The sequence below is a fragment of the Argentina anserina genome, chromosome 2 (assembly GCF_933775445.1).
Source record: "Argentina anserina chromosome 2, drPotAnse1.1, whole genome shotgun sequence".
In the NCBI taxonomy this organism is placed as follows: Eukaryota; Viridiplantae; Streptophyta; class Magnoliopsida; order Rosales; family Rosaceae; genus Argentina; species Argentina anserina.
The window spans coordinates 23,604,383-23,625,353 of NC_065873.1; the positions used below are offsets into that span (position 1 = coordinate 23,604,383).

Below are 20,971 nucleotides of genomic sequence, written 5' to 3' on the forward strand. Positions count from 1 at the left end.
GCCCAAAACCTTGAATTTTGATCTCCTTGGCCTTCATCATCCTGCCCAGAACCCTTAACCTAATCTCCAAGATAAATCTGTTGTTCCTCCGGCAACAAAAATGCCATCGCTGACTTGAATCATCTAAAAACCAGAGACATCCGCATTTTAGCGGAGTTGCGGACGTTCGTCCCTGAACAAATAAGGTGGAATACTTCACCTCCTAGAATGAGACAACAATACAAGGCCAAGATTAGAAACTTCACAAGATACGCCATAGCGAGTGCAACTAGATCAAAGTGGACAAGTAATGTGGATTTGTCTTTGTTTGTTTGGTCTTGCTCGATCTTTGTTGGAAGTTGTAACCCATGGGATGATTATAAGGATTTGTCTATTAGTATAAATGGTAAGTGATAAATTGCAGTTTGACAGTACATTGTACAGATATTACAATTTATTGTATTGTTCAATGATTTTCTCTGTATCTGTAACATCTAATTCATCCGTGTTGTAATTAGTTATGTCATTTCATGCCAGCTTGTGTAGTTTAATAAAAACCTCAATTTACGGGAAAAAAATGATTCGGTGAGTGAGGTGGCATGGCCGGATTTATGATTATCTACGATCTACCAGCGGCAACATAATTTCCTCTATTAGAATTGATAATATATGTTAACACATACCCACTGACCCACACATAGTATATGTACGTAACATGAAGTGTTATAGTATTAGTACGTAACAGGATACAGTACTATATTGATATTTGATAGCATATGTCAACACATGCTTACACATAAATATATTGATGTAAACTATACCCCAATATCATGGTCTTCTTATTATAAAGTTTCAGATGAGACAATAACAATATTGAAGGAAAATAAAAATGTAATACATTTGCATTGGTTTCAAACTTTCAATACTTTTCTTCAAGCTGAACAAGCAATCTGAGAATCTGATGGTCTGAAAGTAAACTGATTGGCCCAAGCATATGTGAAATTGAAATCCTTAGATGGATAGATAGGGAAACCACGGTTGACGAGATAGTCGTCACCGGATTTGCTCAAGATTGAAGGTGCAATTGGCTCCACAGTTTGAAACCCAGGAGAGCTAATCTTCACATACAGTTGAGTACATGTGCAGTCATTCGTGATTGTGACTTTCCACTCTGGTCGATTTTGGACCAACTTTCCAGTCGCTGATTGAGTGATTTTGAGATTACTTAGGTTGCAAACATAAGACTCGCCTAGAAGACAAATAACATAAACACAAATTTAGTTAGAATATAGGAAGTGAGATGAACACAAATACACAATGCAACTTAACTTGTGAAACTAAAAGAATACTCGAACCAATAATCAAAGTTTACCTCCCATAATGAGACCGCAAATTAGCAAGGTGATGTACAAGAACTTCATGGTAGCTGCGATTGGAAACACTGTTGTAGCACTAGATTTTCTTTTTCTTGTGTCGTTTGATGAAGAAGTGGGATAAATCTATCACAATTTATAGGAGTTTGTTTGTGATATAGGGGTAAAAAAAATTTGATGCATTTTAGAGTGATTAATGCATAGATATTCAATTAGAGATTTGAAATATAATTTCATTACCAAATATGGAATTTACATCGCCTTACTTATGGAAAGATTTGAATACTTGGGGAATGAAATTCTACTACACTAGCTGTTCTTGTTTTGACCAGCTCTAATCAAACGACTTTCCATATATATATTTTTATTACATACCTACGTTATTGGATTGATCCTTGTTTTAATACGTTATTATTTTACACTCAATGCGGTTCACTCAGATTTATATATAGTATACTTATATAGTCCATGATTAATTACATATTTGTGACAAAATTAGTGACCAATTTGAGGAATATCTCTTTGGTTATGACTTATGAGTTTTCTTATTACTCGTGCTTGTCCAGTTTGGCCTCGGTAATTTGCCAAGTAAACCGGCCACCATGAAAAACTGAAAACTTGACAGCGAATCTGAATTAATTATATATATATATATATATCTTATTAGGTAATCAACTTAATGAACTAGAAAGGAAATATACTGGCTTAAACATCAAAGGTGAACTGTTCAAGAACAAGTAGCAAATCTAGAGGTGATCGGGGTGAAAGGGAACTGATTCCGGAAAACGTAATTGAAGCTGAAAACTTGATTTGGGTGAATAGGTTTGCCACCGTTGAGAATACACTGATCGACGGATTTGTTCAATATCGCAGGATCAATGTTTTCCTTAGGGTAAAATCCGTAGTAGTATAGTTGAATGTTGAGTAGATCGCATGGGAACTTATTAGTGAGGGTAAAGCTAAACTCTGGAAAATTATTGAACATCCTTCCATTAAAAGTCTGCTTGATATCAAGATCTGTGTTCGAGCATTGGCAATCACCTACAAATGTACGTACGTACGTTAGAGAAATTTTATATTACAATCATATATAGACGATGATTGAAAGTTTGAAACATTCAGCATGCAATAATTAATAGTATAATATACTAACTTAACTATGGTTTAAGTAAGAGAATGGTAACGAATATAAATAGGTCGAGGTAATAAAGCTTCACCTCCAACAATGAGACTGCAAATGAAAACAAGACAGAGGAACTTCATCATAGCTGCCATTATACTCGGACACAAAAACGTTTTTGAATTTCAATCTCTTGTCATGCCTTTGCTTTTGTTTGAACAATATACAAGACCCAATCCAATTTATAAGGGCTTGTATCATAACAAGAAGAGTAAAAAAATCAGTCGACATTAAAGGCCAACGATCAATAGAGTGATGAAGGAGGTTCAGGTCCCATGTGTATAAGGTTAATGGAGAAACTGTGCCATATATATGATGTTCACATGAATTCAGTGTTCAAATCTTCTAAAGTTGACGAATCTTATGCCACTTTCCTCACCAACTTTCATTCCTATAATATTCGTTAATTGGTCTTATAATTATGATTTGAAATATTAATTTTCATATAATCTTGTTTACATGCAAAGACGAGGTGATAAAATATCCAATACTGTAAAAAGCTTCAAATCTTCCGGATTGTCAAATCAACTGAAGATGGTCCGTCTGTCCGTCACATTAGGAATATAATGTGCTATCGATCTGAAGATCATTCTAATTAAGTACATACATTTATCCCACGTACATAACTCGTGCTCCTATTTACTAATGCTATCGTTCTTTCATTTTATTGTTTCATTGTAATTAGGTGCATCTATCCCATGTAACACGAGCTTCTTCAAATAAAGTTGGGTTTGAAACTATATATGTTTCAAATTCCTAGTATGTCTCATAAACCAGTCAGATTACATATGTTGCTAACTTGATCTATAGCTAGTTTCATAGTATAGAGATCGAATTTATGATATCAATGGTTACAGTGATAGGGTCAATCCCTCCTTAATGGAGGTGAGAAAATTATGTGATGTTCACATAAGTAAATCAAACACACATATTGCTTTGGTGACCCATTAATTGATGAAGTTGATTTTGTTGAAACTTGGAGCAACTTTTGTTGAAGGTAAGAAACAAATCTACAACTTTATGGTGGTAGGTGGTTGATTTGTTTGACAAAGAAAGAAGAATGCATTGATGAGCATGTCAACATTGAGCATGAATCAAGGAAGAAAATTGACTTTGCTTCCATGCATGTTACATGCAAATGCATGAATTGCACAGAGATGTTTGCCTATATAAAGGCATGAGAAGTGGTGCAATAAACATAGAAGAACAATAAGGGAGAGATCATCTTGTGTGTGATCAAGAGTGAGAGATGGAGTTTTCTCTCCAAGTAGAGAGTTTTGTGTGTGTAGCAAAATAAAGTGTGTGAGAATGTATCCATTCAAATGTGAGTCTTGAAGTAGTGTTTCTCTCAGTGTAAACTTTCTTCGTAGCACCTTTAGTTGATGACTGATACTGCCAATCTACTTTATAGTAGTGATGAAGTAGAGTATCTCTTTTTTTCTTCTAGGAGAAATCTAAACTACCGGCCATGAATGACTACAGTATAGGGCTGGACTCGGTGTCAACGGTTCGGTTTATGAGCACTAACCGACAACCGACACCGAACTTTCGGTTTTATGTTTTCCAAAACCGAAACCGAAAAATATATATAGAAACCGCGGTTTCGGTTAACCTATAAGTCGGTTCGGTTTCGGTTTTGTTTCGGTTACAAAACCTAATATCCTTATTGACCTTTCGTACTTAACTAATGAAAATATAAAAATTAAAAGTAAAGGAGTAAGCTACAAGTTCAATACTTTAATTAAGTACATTCACCAAATAAATAATCAAGAACTCAAATATTAAATAAACAAAATTATTGTGCTTTGCTGAAACACAACAAGTTAACCAAAATAAACATTAAACCTCATGAGCTTCATCACCAGATGTTTATACTTGTCTTAACATGAGGGCTAGTTGACAAAATCCATAAGCATTTCATTAGATCTCTCTATGCATGATTGTACACATATAAAAATCAAAATCATATATTACTTTGTACAAAATCACATATCTCTACATGTATACATTTATTACCAAATCTATGTTTTACATAAGCACCCGATCGATTACATATGTTCATCAAATACAAGTTATAACCTTACATCTCAATTCTCGGTTCGGTTCGGTTTTCACCGGTTTTCTGAAAAGCATGAAACCGATAACCGACACCAACTTCTCGGTTCGGTTCGGTTTCTAACACCGACGCGGTGATTCCGTTCGGTTACGGTTTCTCGGTTTCGGTGCGGTTCGGTTATGACCAGTTTCGGTTTTTTCGGTGTCAAAAAGGCCCAACCCTACTACAGTACAACTCTAGCTGGTTTAGTACAACAATTTCAAAACTCCGTTTTTTGGAGTTGGGGAGATTCGATGGTCTATAATTGTCGTCAATATCTGTATCTGTCCCTGCCACCGAGCATTCCCATTGAACTCGCTTGCTTCATAAAGTTCTGTAAGCCACCCATGCCGGGTACATCTGCTGTGCAGCTGTTGTACAACATACAGCAAGATCTAAAGGTGATAGAGAAGGAAGAATATAATGCACGTGGGGATGGTAGTATGATTGTGTGATGGATGCAGCTGCTTTATAAGGATACAGCAGCGCACTCTAGAATTTTCCACCCATGCCACCCCAGGGCCGGCCCTGAGATTTCCGGGGCTCGAAGCGACAAGAAAAATTGGGGTCTCTTGTCAAAAAAAAAATTAAAACAATAAATTTTTTGAAACAACAAAACATAGCAATAAAACTTTCAATAATAATAAAATGCTATAATGTTTGAAACAAAAATATAAAAGTTACAAATATCAGTACCTTCTTACTCAAAAATTGCCATTCTTGCATTTTTAGAAGCAAAAGTATCAATTAAGCACGAACACTCAAGCTTTTCCGCAAACTCTTTTTCAATCGATAACATAGCCAAATAATTCAGTTTTTCTTGAGACATAGTTGATCGAAGATAAGATTTGATCAACTTTAACTTCGAAAAGTTTCTCTTAGCACATGCAACAGTAACAAGTATGGCTAATAAAAGTTTGTAAGCAATCTAAGCATGTAATAACTGCTATCTTTACTCATTTCAAAGTGCTTACAAATTGTTATTCTACATAATGTAAGATGTAGTTTCATCATAACTGTTAATAAAAGTAATATAACAACAAATATAAATACAAGTAATTGTTGTATTATATTACAAAATTGCTCAGGTAATACATTGTCTCAACCAACAAGGTTTTGTATTTAACTTACATTGTCAATATCTTTTGTCCACAAAGTCAAAAGATATTAACTTACTGATATCCTTGAAAGATCAATATATTCTTAGAGGGGTCTCACACATAGAAGATTGTTAAATTTTCCTACTGGTGCTAAAGAAAATCAACACTAGATACATACAAGAAACATAGAAATGACAGTTACGACACACATTACATTACCCAAGACACAGTCTGATCTTCACCCAAACCAATGGTCCTCTTGTAGTTGCTTCAAAACTCCAATAACTGAAACAGAATCACCATTTTCTTCGGATACATATATATTTTAGAATCTCGTTCTTTATTTTGGTATTTTAAAGTCTGGCCATTCTTTTTTTTTCATAGCGTTTACCGTAAAAAACACTGTCACCGTTTTTTTTTCTGACCCAGTTTTTTTTTTTGTGTACAATTAAGGGGCCCTTAAAATTGGGGGCCCAAAGCTATTGCTTTAATGGCTTGGGCTCAAGGCCGGCCTTGTGCCACCCATCTTGTTCAACACATCGGCTGGTAGCATTTTCTGTACATCTTCAAGTCACCAGGGCGATTGATTACTTGGGGAGAATTGATGGTGAGAACGCGGGTTAGGGTTTTGGTGAATGTCAATCTAGTATATTTTTGGACTCTAGTCCACACACCTTCACAGTTATAAAACGGGGGTACTTTTCTGATGAGGGATGAAATCATTGATAGGAAAACTGAAATTTATCTTATTAAAGGATCATGAGATGGCTATATATATAGAAAAACATTGTACATGAAATATCCTGCAGGATTTAGGAATCCTAATCAATCACTAATCTAATTAGGAGAAGATACTTCACTGGAAGATACTGAAACACGTAATTTCCGTGTAAACGTAATTTCCAAAGACTCATAGGATTCTAATTGCTTCTAACCATTAATCTTTGTCCCATCAGACGTGATCCAAAACTTGCAGAGCATCTGCTTTTTAAAAGCCAAATTAAAAGTCGTTCTTCTTAGTAGTACTTTAGAAACAATCTCATTAATTCTTTGAAATTCCGAGACCGAATATAGACTTTCATTTTCCCTTCACGAATTACGATTATCCCAATAATCCCATGTTGCACATGAATTACGTACGTACATTTGGGAAAACAATCCAATTGTTAATCTGGCTAAATAATCAAGTTTAGAAACAAATGGAGTCCGGCTAGGCAGCTTGGTGGTTTCATAACCGCGTTTAGAAACATCTCACTAACCGACAGTGGAGCTGTAATTTTCTTGTCAAAAAGATTCAGAACATCATACAAGCAAAAGGGAAAGCGAGAAGAAATTGGTGTTTGTTTTGGAACAAACCCAAATCACTTTCTTACTAGGAAAATGTTTCAGCGTTATAATATGGCGCTAAATCCAGCGCCGCAATCTCACATGACATGTCACGTCACTTTTTCATGTCAACAATTACAAATATGAAAATGTTTTAATGCCATAATATGGTATGGCGCCAGATCTAGCGCCGCAAACCCACGTGGCATGCCAAGTCATATTGTCATGTCAGCAATTACAATAATCATAAAATGTTATTTTTAAATGAAAATACAATATTATGCTTGTTAATCAAACGGCTCTAGATTATTATAAAAGAATTATAGTTTTTTATATCATTTATTTTTTCAAAAATGCTTTTAAAATATAATAAAAAATACGATATATATAAAATATGGTTGAAATATATATATATATATATATATACGATATATATAAAATATGGTTGAAATATATATATATGTGTGTGTGTGTGTGTGTGCGCGTGCGCGCGCGCGCGCAAGGGCGATATATATATATATATATATATATGTGTATGTAATGCCTATATGGTAATTTAATTAATTAATTATAGCTATTAATTAATCGTAAATATAAATTAATTAAATAAGAAAGTCATGAATCTTGACATATTTGTCACTAGAAAGATTACCATCGATATAATTGTATTAAATATGATATTAATTAATATATGTATTTACATGAAAAATAACATTTGTGACCTTATATATCCCCTTAAATCAATTATACTCTAAAAAGGAATATTTCTTTTCAGAAAAAAAAAACCAAAATAATCGTACTAAAAGTTTTCATTTAAATATAAATATTGTAGTTACCTTACATTATCTAAAATTTTAAAATAAATATATTTTGTACATAAATATATATATTTTTGGAAAATATATTTAATGCATATATATATATATATATTTCGCTCGTGCATACACATATTTCAAACATATTTTCGTAAAATTTAATTTTTAAAATTGTATTTTAGAAGTATTATTGTGATGAAAAAGAAGAAATGATAAAAAGAACAATAAAATAGTTGTATAATAATTTAAAACCGTTGGATTAACAATGATATGATTGTATTTTCATTTAAAATGATATTTTTATATAATTTTAATTGTTGATGTGGAAATGTGACGTGACATGCCACGTAGGATTGCAGCGGCGGATTTAGCGCCATAAGCACTCATCTTACAAATAATCACAAAATGTTATGTTTGAATGAAAAGACAATCATATTCTTGTCCACGACTCTAAATTATTATAAAAAAATTATAGTTCTTTTTTATATCATTTATTTTTCAAAATACTTTTAAAATGTAATAAAATACAATGTATGCTTGAAATATATATATATATATATATATATATATATATATATCGCCCGCGCGCGCATACACACATACACACAGACATATATAATAAAATAACTTTTATTGATAATTACTGGATGACAATTAATTAAAAACTAAAAATGACTTAAAGGTACTGGAGCAGAGGAACTGATTGTGCAATGGGGGAAGGCCACCCATGGACAGCTCATACTTAGATCTGATATACATTTACGTGACTATGAACTCATGCTTGAATTACAAAAAAAGAATTATTACAATGAAGAAGCTCTCAAATTATCCAGAGAGGGAGAGAAAAGAGGAATGAAAAATTCAGGGGTGTGTTGTAATGAAGGAGAGTCTCCTTATATAACAATACAAATTTTCTTTTACTATTGACTTTTGCATAATAGTGGATTTTCTGGCATGTGAGTGAATAGTGATTTACTGGATGACTGTAGCTTGGAGCTGCTTCATTGTGGGCTTCTGATGATGAGGAGAAATTATCTTCATTGTCTCCGGCTTCATTATTTTCTAAAAGATTAGCAGCTTGTTGTGATAGGGTGACTGCTTGTTGAATGAGCTTGTCAGTCATTTTTTGTAGTTCTGATGTTGTGGTAGAGGTTGACTTTGAAGATGTGAACTTTTTTGACTTATTTTTATGACTGGAGGAAGACAGTGTTTGGGCCGTGCTGGGCTGGACTGGGTTTATTGCAAACAGTTAGTGGGCCAAAATGACTTCTGCAGGGAATGACTTGACTGTGACTTGACTGTGACTTGACCATGTGTTGACTGGAGATTGACTGGAGCTGTCTTAACTATGACTTGGCTGAGATGATTATCTGCGAACTCTTTTTCAAATTGGGTGAGAATTCTGTCTGTGTTGAACTTGTCCCACCATTTAACTAGATAGTTTCTAGAAATACAAATTTCATTGTGAAAGTCGTAATTCCATTTTAAGATCCAAGGAATTTTGTATTTGGATATGAATATGAGTGTTAGCTCAAAGTTTTATTCGTAAGTAGTATGAGGAACTGAAACTTCAAATTTCTTGATTACTGATTGAAGGGCAGTAAGAAGAATATCATAAGAAGCATGGTACTCTCACCATTCTCCGAACCATAAAGGGAACTGGAGGATAAATAAACTGTCAAAATTGATAAACCACGAATGACTGAAATCTTATTTTTGATGAAGGAAAATTTTATTTCAAGCATCAATGTAATCATGATAGGTACATTTAAAGATTGGGTGTTTGGAAAAAGCATCACAACCCCAATCAGATAATGAGATAACTTTTTTAATGTAAAGTGAATGATATAAATCTTTTTGGTTGGATCTTGATTTTCATAGATGGCTTTAATTGAGATTGACTTAGAAACAGTAAGACAATTGTGGTAGAAATATAATGGTTAGTTGGGCCATAAAAAAAGTTTAGCCATAGAAATTGGTGATTTCAGCTGTATTAGGGATGGCTCAGCAAAGAAACAAAATTCTCTAGCTCTAAATTGATAAGGTGATGATTTTGATGATGGACAAACACTTGGGGAGGTGGACTTGACTGGAGTTTGAAAGGATCATATTCATTGACTAAGGCTGACTGGTAATTGGGCCTAGGTTGACTGTGAGTAGTTCCTAATGGACTATATCCTATAAAGCACGGACACGTGCTATGGGCAGCGTATTGCGTGTCCGACATAGACACGGACACGCTCGGACACGCGAACTGACTTTGGACACGGTCCGGACACGCGAGTATCCGAATCGGACACACGGACACGCACTAACTCATAATAAAAGTGAAAGTGCTTATGGTGAGATTCGAACCTTGGTCATCTAAGGCACTCAACAACTCCTCAACCATTCCAACAGATTCAGTTTTTGTTATATTTATGCACACTTTAATATATATATATATATAAGGAGAGAAACTCGTGATAAAAATAAGAATGTTTGTGGTGGGATTCGAACCTTGGTTATCCAAGGTACTTATCAAGTCCTTAGTCATTCTAACAAGTTATGTTTTCATCATTTTAATACACATTTTGACATATATATACATCTAAAATTCTAAATACTTTCAAATTTATAAATTATTTTTTAAATATATATATATATTAAAATAATAATTAATTAACGTGTCGAACACGTGTCCGTGTCAAAAAAAAATTCTATATGTCGTGTCTACGTATCGAATCGTATCCATGTCCGTGCTACTGTATGTATGTATTTGTTTGTGATTGGCATGAGAGTATGACCTGCATGAGGAACAAGACTAAGAGATGAAGATGACTTAGGGTTTTCGTCTTTTGTTTCATTTTTTATTGGGGAGTCTTTTTGTGGTGATGGTGTCTTAAGATTTACTATTTCTTTTCAGGCCCTATGGAAGCCGGGAGAGCTAGACCGTCGCATGATGAACCCTACAAAAATTCTCAGATTAGAAAGTCTGAGATATGATTATCACTCCATTTGATAAAATGCAATCTCAAAATCAAAAATACTTAAAATTTCTTGCCATCTGGCAAAAATCTGTTTACTAGCAATATTTTGAATATTATTTTCTAACACATCTTTCACGTTTTTGCAATCGACTCTGACTAAAAAAATTTGATTTAATAAATCATCTTGAAATTTACTAATACATAAACCAATAGATAAATTTTCCTTGTTGATTGTACTATAATTGGACTGGGCCTAGTTTCAGACTTCAAAATGAAAACGAACAATTTTTTTGGGATGACTAGGAGAAATTCTTTGTTTGACAATACCACCGTATCCGACATGGGAGGCATCAGTCTTGCCAATTTTAAAGGCTATAGGGCGAGGAATCCCTAAATAAGGTAAAGTTTTGACATGAGTTTTAATTTCCCTGACAATAGATGTAGGAATATTAGTCCAAGAAGAATCATTTTTGTTTAATCTGTCAAATAAAGGTTTGCATTTCTTGCGAAGATTATGATAGAAATCTGCAATATAGTTTAAAGATCCAAGAAATCTTTATAATTAGATTTTGTCTAGGATAACATCTGTAAATTTGCTTGCAAATTGGATAGCTCGGTTAATGAGTTGAATTTGTAAATGATGGATATTAAATCTTAGGAATCAGATGTTTGACTGAAATAGTTTTATTTTTGAAGCAGATACCACTAAACATTGTTCTTTATAATGGAAAAGAACTGGTGAAGATGTTTCTAGTGTTGATCAATAGACTGAGAGAAAATTAGAACATCATCGATGTACACAAATTGAAAAGTGACTGTAAGAATTTAAAATGTCATTCATAATATTTTGAAATTCACTAAGGGCGTTTTTAAGACCGAATGACATCACATTCCATTCATAGTGGCCGAAAGGAGTAACAAATGCAGTTTTATACTTGTCAGCTTCATTGATTTGGATTTGCCAAAAGCCTGATTTCATGTCAAATTTATTGTAAACATCTAATTTATTTAGCCTGCTGATTAAATCTCTTTTGTTGGGAATATGATATCTGATCCATTCTAAAACTGTATTTAATGGTTTATAATTGATAACCAAACGAGGAGTACCTCTTGCAAGTTCAGCATTTTTTTGAACATAAAAAGCGGCACATGACCAAGGCGATTTACTGGGACGAATGATCTTTTTTCTGAGTAATTCATTAATTTTATTTTTGCAAAATTCTATGATTTCATAATTCATCTGTATTGGTCGAGCTTCGGTAGGTATATTTCTTTCATTGAATTCTTTTATATATGGTAACGAAACGATATGTTTTTTCCTATGCCAGAAAGCCGTAGGAAGATCAGAACATAGTTCTTTGGTTATTTTTTCTTCGAAATTTTTAATTTTATTTTGAAGAGTGGCATCTTGAAGTTGGCTGTCGATTATTTTAAAATTAATTTCTTCTTTGAGAAAATCAATTTGTTTGGTTTTTGTTTGAATACAATTGATAGTTTTTATAACTGAATTTTCTTGTATGCATTTAGAATATGAATTTTAGGATTTAAAAGAAAATTAAATTTAATTGGTTCGTCAAAAGGGTAAGTAGTGATTCCATCATAGTTAACAAGGAAATAGTAAACCTAAGATGAGCCTATCAGTTAGGTTTTTGACTAGAACAAATGATATTTTGTAGCAAACTTTACTTTGGCAAATATGTGTTCTGGAAATTTCATATTTGATATTCATTTTGAGCCATTTGCTGAACTTAGAGATTCTTTAGATTTTTCAAAATATTTTGAAGGTATTAATCTTTCTTGAATGCAATTAAGGTCAGCTCCAGAATTTACAAGAGTTATTGTCGTGAGTTCAAAATCTTTGATTCTGAGTTGGATATTGGTATACCTTTTTTTGAGTTGAATACGATTAATAATACTAATAATATTTTGTTCAGAGGCTTCTTCATCATTTGAGATTTTATTTTCTTCATCCAATGTTGCATTAACTTGAGTGTTTTCTAAGTTAAAAAATGCATTATTTATTTTAATAATGTTTAATTCTTGTTTGATTTTTGTATCATCATCTATAAGATTAGAATGAGATTGTTGTAAAGCATGAATTTCTATTTGATAGTTTTAATTTCTTGTTGTAAATCTTGGATGATAATTTCTTTTTTATTTCTATTAAATTTATCAAATGTTGTAGTGAGACTGATTTTTGGTAGGGGAGTCTTATTAACATCTTCGTAAGTGATTAATTTTTTTAATTTTTTGAGATACTCTGGTTTTAAATCAGGATCATTGATTTTAACAATTAAATCAATTAATAATTCTTGTTGTTCTTTTTGTTTAGAAAGAACATTAATTGTTTTGCAACAAACATCGTTACAACCAAAAGTAATTTTTGGAGAAGAAGAAAGAGAAGAATCACATTCTGATTCGGGAAAAGAAGATTCCATTTCTGATAATGATTTGATATTTTCACTTATATCATTTTCTGAATCTGTATTTCTTAATTCTAATACCTTAATTAGGTTTTCTTTTTCCATTGGTATAAGTGTTAATTGATTTATTGTAGTTTTAACTAGACATTCATTTGCAAAGTGTTCGGTTTATGACATTTTAAACATTTCGTTTTACTTTTATAAAAAAATATTTTCTTAGAGCTCAATTTTGACCTTTTGTTCTAGTTATTTATTGACTTATTTTTTGAATAAATTTTGTTTGATTCAAAATTTTCTCTTTTGTGAAAATAAGGTTTGTGACGACCGTATCTTGAATGATATGGAATGAATTTGTTGGATGACTTTCTTCGTTTAGAGGGAGGTAAAGATGATAAACCATATTGTTCACAAAAATTTTCTAACTCATACTTGGCTAATTTCTTTTCTGATTTTAATTGAGAATTTAGTTTCATATCTATACACATTTTCATGTCTTCTTTTCTGGATAATTGTAATGATGTTTTCGTAAGTTAATGAATCATAATTAATAAATCATGTTTCATTACTGAGAACTTGTCTTATTTTATGTGCAAAAAGTTTGGGAAGACCATTTATGAATTTTTCTTTCCAAAATGGTTGGTTATTGTCATCTCGAAGCAATACTCTAGATATGAAGACATCTTTATATCACATATATATATATATATATATATATATTTGCATGTGTGTGAGGTGCATATATGGTAATTGTATTAATTAATTAATCGTAAATGTAAATTAATTAAATAAGAAAGTCATAAATCTTGACATATTTGTCACTAGAAAGATTACCATCGACATAATTGTATTAAATATGATATTAATTAAGATATGTATACTCTAGGAAAATTGGAAAAATAACATTTGTTACCTTGCATATCCTTAAATCGATTATACCATAACAAATAAATATTTCGTTAAAAAAAACAAAAAAAATCTTACCAAAAGTTTTCATCTAAATATAAATGTTGTAGTTACTTTACATCGTCTGAAATTTAAAAATAAATATATTTTGTGCATATATATATATATATTGTATATATATATATATTTCGCGCGTGCACACACATATTTCAAGCATATTTTCGTAAAATTTTAATTTTTTTTCTTATTATTTATTAGGTGTCATGCTAGTATGGTACACATCAATTGAGAAATGTAATTTCTATTCATACCTCAAAAAATGGTATTTGGATCTCCTTACGTAATAAACCTCAATTCACTTTTACAAATGCCCAAAATGCTATTTAGACTTCCTTAGTTTTCCGAAAATGCCCATAATCCAATCAAATTACTATCTATTAATTTCTTTCCAATTCTAATATTCAATTATTATAGACAACTCGAAAAATTCTTAATAATTACACAATCCATCTCAAAGTAAATTTGCACTTTCACTCCTAAATTTATAATTAATAATGTTGTTATTTTTTTTTCATTCATTGATTTGGAACTCACCAAATATTAAAATAAACACAAAAAATTCAAACATCAATTGAACAATTATTTTTCTCAGATCTTAAACGAAGTTTATCAAAACTCATATAGCTTTTTTATTGATATATGAAGATTGATAATATTATTTTTTGTAATTTTTAACAATAAAAAAGTAATTAAATAAGTCATCTTATTCCAATTTCCAAATGGAAGTTTTCCTGTAATAAATAAAGAATTGACGAAAAAAAGAAAAGTTCATTTATACTTGCTATTGCAAAATAGGTATGTTTAGAATTTTTTTTTCTTTTTGTTCACTCTTATATATCTTTTTGGTAATTTCATATATGTTGAAAAAGTCAATACTAACGTGGGAAAATCATGCTATTTTAGGAGGTATGAATAAAAACTCCCATTGAGAAAATGACTCTTCTAATTCTAAGAACAAGCTATTTTTGAGGAGAGGGGCGTCAACAGAAACTGAGTGTCAAAAGCATAGGTAAAATTGAACTGCTCATTTTCCATGCTAGACGTGATTGAGTTGTTGTTATTCGTCTTAGAGACAATCAATTCAATACAGACTTGCTTAAATTTGTTAACAAGCTATTTTGGAGGAGAGGAGCATGAAAGGAAACTGAAATTCAAAAGCATAGGTAAAACTGAACTCCTCCCACGGATGAAGAGGTTGGCCATCTTTGATTAGACACCCGCCAGCATCAACGCGTATCAAGACTTTAGGATCAATCGGTCGCACAGTATGAAATTCATAGCAGCTTAGCCTAACATCTTGTTGAGCACAAGGGCAGACAGATATTACTGATACTCACTCTCCACACTGGCACGTTTAGGTATGACTCTCCTGTTCGCGACTGTATAATTTTGAGACTGTTGGTAGCGCATTGGCAATCCCCTGCAACATTAAGAGTCGAAACATGTGATCTGAATCAATAATATGTAACAATATTACATACTAGGTTTTGTTTCAAGCAATAACTTAGGTGATGAAATATAGGGCGAAGAGCCCTACCTCCCACGATCAGACTACAAAGAAAAGCCAGGCTGATGAACTTTAGAATTGGTGCCATTTTTGTCCAGAACGTGCTGAGAGCAAGAACACATTAAGAATCAATTCAATATATAAGAGCTTGAATGACAATATGGCAACAAAATGACCTGTACGTACGTACAATTCACTCTGTAGAACTGGATGCATAAGGGAAGAATCAGGTGGACGTTATATCCCCTGATATAGAAAAAAATAATCAATTACCTTAATGCCAGCCTTCAATTTCAATTTAATGGTCATGGTTATTGTAGAGGGTTTTCTTTGTGATTTAATGCTGATTTGTCAACATAATTGAACAAACGAAATGAAATAATATTTAGGGATTTCAGTTAATGGTTTGGATTATTCTTTCCAAAAAAAATGTCAAAAATCATGAGTTTTTGATGTGTTTCCTAGTTTACCAGTTTTTTCCAACCTTGGGGCTTCTTCTGTGAGACACATTTCACCTCTTGGTCAAGTCGGATTTAATTTTAAAGTTGTGCCAAAATGTATAATTTTCGGCCCAGAATCGTTTGATGTAGTCATTAGTCTCCTCTTTGACTCGTGAGTTGGTTTGAAAAAGATAGTCTTTTTGACACCCTCTGAAGCCAGTTTTTAGCACATTCGAATTGACAACAAAAGTTTCCCACAAGCCTTTAGCCATGAGACTACTCCTCTGTTGGGACCCGTCTGATTGAAGGGGCATCACAACCCTCTCTTAGTCACCTTGGCAGTATCATTGTTTCTACTCTAACGTTCGAACCCCCGATCTGTTTTGACACGCCAGAAGATACCAGAGGTAGGGATTCCACTGATTCCACTACACCACTTGCCAGTGGTTAAGTTTGAAAAAGATAGTTCAGACAACTAATCATCACATTATGTAGAAATTGTAATATACATATAGTTATTTCGTAAATTTCCAGCTAATTGTTGGATGTCCCCGTTCATACAGTTTTAAGAAAATAAGAAGTCATTTTCCCCAAATTGTCACTTGTGTGTAGAAGACGTGAAGTACATAACTAATTTGGTAATTTCCCAGCTAGTAATCGAAGTTCATACAGCTAATTAAAAAATTTTTTTTGGCACATTCGTTCTTCAAGACTTGTACTACTTTTTTATTCAATAAACACACATTTATCATAGACCTCCAATCAGGTCCAAAATCGTGACCCAGAGCCCAATTTTTGTAACAGATCGAAGTGTTCCCAGTCATTGTCATGGTTCATGGCCAAAGTGTGGCACTGATCAGGATCAGAGAGAGGTGCTTCTGCGTTGTTGTGTAACTTGTGTTTCCCACCAAGCATGGCCAAACTCCAAACACATCATAATCAAAGTTATCCTACTATGATGTTGAAGTGTTAAATTAAGTTTAGCCTACCTACAAGATAAGTCTCCCCCAGATCCCACCTATAAAGGTTTGAGGACGTTCCATTGAAACCTGTTGGTTGATCTCAATAAACAGATCAGAAAGCTAGGTAGTCATCATCCTAAAAATAAATCATCTATATATAGTTGCCCTTTATTTCTACTTCAACTGTCAAGAAAGACTTGAAGTTTCCAGCTCAAATGAAGATAAAACTAACCCTGAACTTCATGGTCGTTACATGGTACGGAAGTTAAAATGCTAGCTTTGTTTTGCAGTGAGTTTCGTAATGGCTATCTATGAGAAAATGAAACCAACGTGTTTGCTAGCGTGGGTCGGCAGAGGATGGATAAGAGATTAAGAGCCGCACCAGACTCTGCACCATTAGTTTAGGTTACATCAAAGATGTATATGCATGCTTCGCACTATCTCAATGTGTCACATCACCAAGACCTTAGACAATATATCACTCACTAACTTCTTCCTCAATATGGACCTCAGCATTAAAGTCAAGCCTGCCGCACTTCCATGGCAGTTAGCTTAGCTCGTGAACCTATATAGCAACAGACTGAACAGAGACTACTTCACAAGTTGCTGTATGTGTGAAATAATGCGTTCTCTGGTTCTTTCCTTCTTCGTTTGCTTCTGGCTGTTCGAAGTCACCCATGTCGGCAGCTCCATCTCTGTGGCTTCACAGAGCACGGAGGAAGTCACAGTCTTTGTCAATGGAACAGTTGCAATCGGAAGCATCGACGATGACTTTGTTTGTGCTACAATGGATTGGTGGCCGCAGGAGAAGTGCGATTATGGTACTTGTAGCTGGGGCAATGCTTCTCTTCTTAATCTAGTAAGTTCATCATAAGACCCCCTTATACTTTCTCCATGTCACATAATCCAATCATCCATGCAGATTTCCTTTCTCTCTTTTGGTTCATACTTCATAGATATTAGATATCAGTTATCCAAGTTTAAAGTTTTCTCAAAATGTTCTTGGTTTGAGACTTGAAGACTATGATGTCAATACTTCACTGATGACATAGTACTATTTGTCAATTAGTAGCTTGTCCTCTTCCCAAGATGCTATCCTCAGTTCTCAGGATGAAATTGAAACTTGCAATTAGATGCATTAGCCCCTCACCAATTAAGTTGCATTATTTATGTCATGATCATATAGATTTTTAAATCCTAGTAATATTTTTTGCTTTTCCTTATGGCAGGACCTTGGCAATGATATACTTTTAAATGCAATTAAGGGTAAAGGAGTCTCATCTGTCATAATTTAATTTACTTTGCAAATCCAATGCTGTATTTTTTAAATAATGCTGTAGAGTATAGATAGAACTGACTTCTTTATTATATTGCAGCATTTTCACCCTTGAAACTTAGGTTGGGTGGCACCTTGCAAGACAAAGTGATATACCAGACAGAAGGCAGTCCAAAACAAACTTCATTTGTCAAAGATAATTCACAATTGTTTGGCTTTTCTGATGGTTACTTACCAATGCCTAGATGGGATGAACTGAACATTCTGTTTAAGAATGCAGGGTAACGCACTTACTTATTTACCCTAAATTAATTTGACAGTGGGTTGTGCATTTTATTCTCATCAATATAATCCTATCCAATCTTCGATTCTCACATTGACTAGATGAAATTTTCTGAATGTGAAGTTGATAATTTTCAATCAGGGCTGTTATTATATTTGGACTAAATGCACTGCAAGGCAGGACCATAGATTCCCATGGTGTTGCTGTGGGTAATTGGAATTCCAGTAATGCTGAATCTTTTATAAGATATACAGTCAACAAAGGATACACAATTCATGGTTGGGAGCTAGGTAACTCTTTTAAACCATGCTTTTTGGTAGATATGTTGAAAAGCCATATTTTCTTAAGAAGCTGTCAATAAATTTGATCCTGATGCTCAGGAAATGAACTATGTGGGAGTGGAGTTGGAACAAGAGTCACAGCAGACCAATACGCTTCGGATATGAAGTCTCTCCAAAACAAGGTGCACCAAATTTATTCTGGTTCTGAATTAGCTATGCCACTAGTCTTGGCACCAGGAGGGTTCTTTGATTCCAAGTGGTTCTCAGATTTTGTTGCTAAAGCACCTCAGTCTGTTCAAGTACTCACTCATCACATATATAACCTTGGTCCAGGTATATATATAGACCAGATAAGAGTAAAGTGCTCTATTTCTTCCATGTACAATTTCTGGCTACTGAACTTGAATGACATTTGTCTCTTTTTCCTTTTTGATCATACGATTTAAGGTAGTGCGACGGATCTTGTTGACAAGATTCTGAATCCATCTGTTCTTGATGGTATTTCCAAAACCTTCAGAGACCTACAAATGCTACTTAAGCATTCAAATATTCCAGCAGTGGCATGGGTTGGTGAATCAGGAGGTGCTTACAACAGTGGTCGCAATCTCGTTACAAATGCATTTGTATTCAGTTTCTGGTAACTAAGTTGATCTAAACTGTTTCTTTACACTCTTACTTGATCTACTTATACAAGTTGTATTCATTTAGATGAATTCAATTACGAAAAAGTGTTCGTTTGACTAACCACACAGGTACCTGGACCAGCTTGGGATGTCAGCATCTTATGATACCAAAACATATTGCAGACAGACACTCATTGGTGGAAACTATGGCCTCCTTGACATCAATAGTTTTAAACCAAATCCTGATTATTACAGGTTAGTTATCATGACGGCTAACACTAGTCATCTTGATCTTCATTTCATTAGGGTAATTAGACAGATTTGCATTGACAAATGTACCGTCTTTACAGCGCTCTTCTTTGGCATCGACTAATGGGAAACAATGTCCTCTCAGCAAGCTTCTCCGGGACAAAGAAACTGCGTACTTATGCTCATTGTTCCAAGAAAACAGTAAGTACAAAAACTGCACAAAATTCAGTTTCTCACCTATGTTATGTTGCCAGACTATTGATCAATAATGATCACGATCCTTGAAATAAATACTTGTTCGGCACATTGCAACAGAACATGTGAGGTGTAATGAGATAATCCCTTCACAACTTTTATCTTTGATCAATGCAGCAAGGAATCACGGTGCTGCTCATCAACCTAGGTAACACTACAGTTCAAGTAGATGTTTCAACTGAAACTGGAGGCAGCCGGGATACTTTGAATTTGGAAGAAGGCCTCAAGGATTTTAAAGCAACCAAGAATGATGCAAGAGAAGAATACCACCTAACAGCTAAAAATGGGGACTTGCACAGCCGAGTAATGCTTCTAAATGGGAAAGAACTGACTGTAAATGCAGCAGGGCAAATCCCAAGCTTGGAGCCAATGATAGTAGGGATATCAAATCCTATATCTGTGGCACCTTTCTCTATTGTATTTGTTCATATTCCCAACATAAGTACACCTGCTTGTAAATAGACAGAGTTCTTCTTTGTGACCAAAGACTTGCAAGATCAACAAGATACTTGCGAGTCTAAGAAGTCGCCACTCGCAAGAAAAGGAAAGACATACTCGGATTTACTATAATTCTTATTTCTATCATTAATCTTTGATCCGCAAGAATCAAAGTTGCCGGGTTAGAGGATTTGAGATAATTTGAGCAAATGTTAAGTGAACCACTTTTTGATATCGCACTTAATTTGTATCAACCTATGTGACACAACCACGCCATCTAATGAAACACTGGTTTTGTGCTGTGTATGTTACATAAGTTCTAAGTGGGATCAAAAAGTAATTCATCTGGCATTATTCAATGTAAAAGAACTTAAAAGGTTGCCAAAATTAACAAGTACACTAGTTAAGTATGATCACCAAATGTGCATGAGATC

At 33.6% G+C, this 20,971-nt stretch overlaps 1 protein-coding gene across 2 annotated transcripts; it reads left to right on the forward strand.

Annotated features, from left to right (window-relative positions):
• Positions 1-17,668: 17,668 nt before the first annotated feature.
• On the forward strand, positions 17,669-20,695 carry LOC126782931 (heparanase-like protein 3). 2 transcript variants are annotated; one of them, XM_050508287.1, is made up of 9 exons: positions 17,669-17,991; positions 18,362-18,398; positions 18,509-18,689; positions 18,833-18,981; positions 19,072-19,305; positions 19,420-19,609; positions 19,725-19,850; positions 19,946-20,045; positions 20,217-20,695. In XM_050508287.1, exons 1-9 carry the CDS (start codon positions 17,743-17,745, stop codon positions 20,559-20,561), a joined length of 1,611 nt encoding a protein of 536 aa, XP_050364244.1. In that variant the 5' UTR covers positions 17,669-17,742; the 3' UTR covers positions 20,562-20,695. The 2 variants fall into 2 exon arrangements, with proteins under 2 accessions (XP_050364244.1, XP_050364245.1); XM_050508288.1 differs by lacking the exon at positions 18,362-18,398 and having other exon boundaries at positions 17,869-17,991.
• Positions 20,696-20,971: the final 276 nt, after the last annotated feature.

Coding starts and splice junctions, on each gene's coding strand:
- LOC126782931 (XM_050508287.1), top strand. CDS start 17,743: ATGTGTGAAATAATGCGTTCTCTGGTTCTTTCCTTCTTCGTTTGCTTC. Junction 18,982..19,071: donor AATTCATGGTTGGGAGCTAG/GTAACTCTTTTA, acceptor CCTGATGCTCAG/GAAATGAACTATGTGGGAGT. Junction 19,306..19,419: donor CATATATAACCTTGGTCCAG/GTATATATATAG, acceptor ATACGATTTAAG/GTAGTGCGACGGATCTTGTT.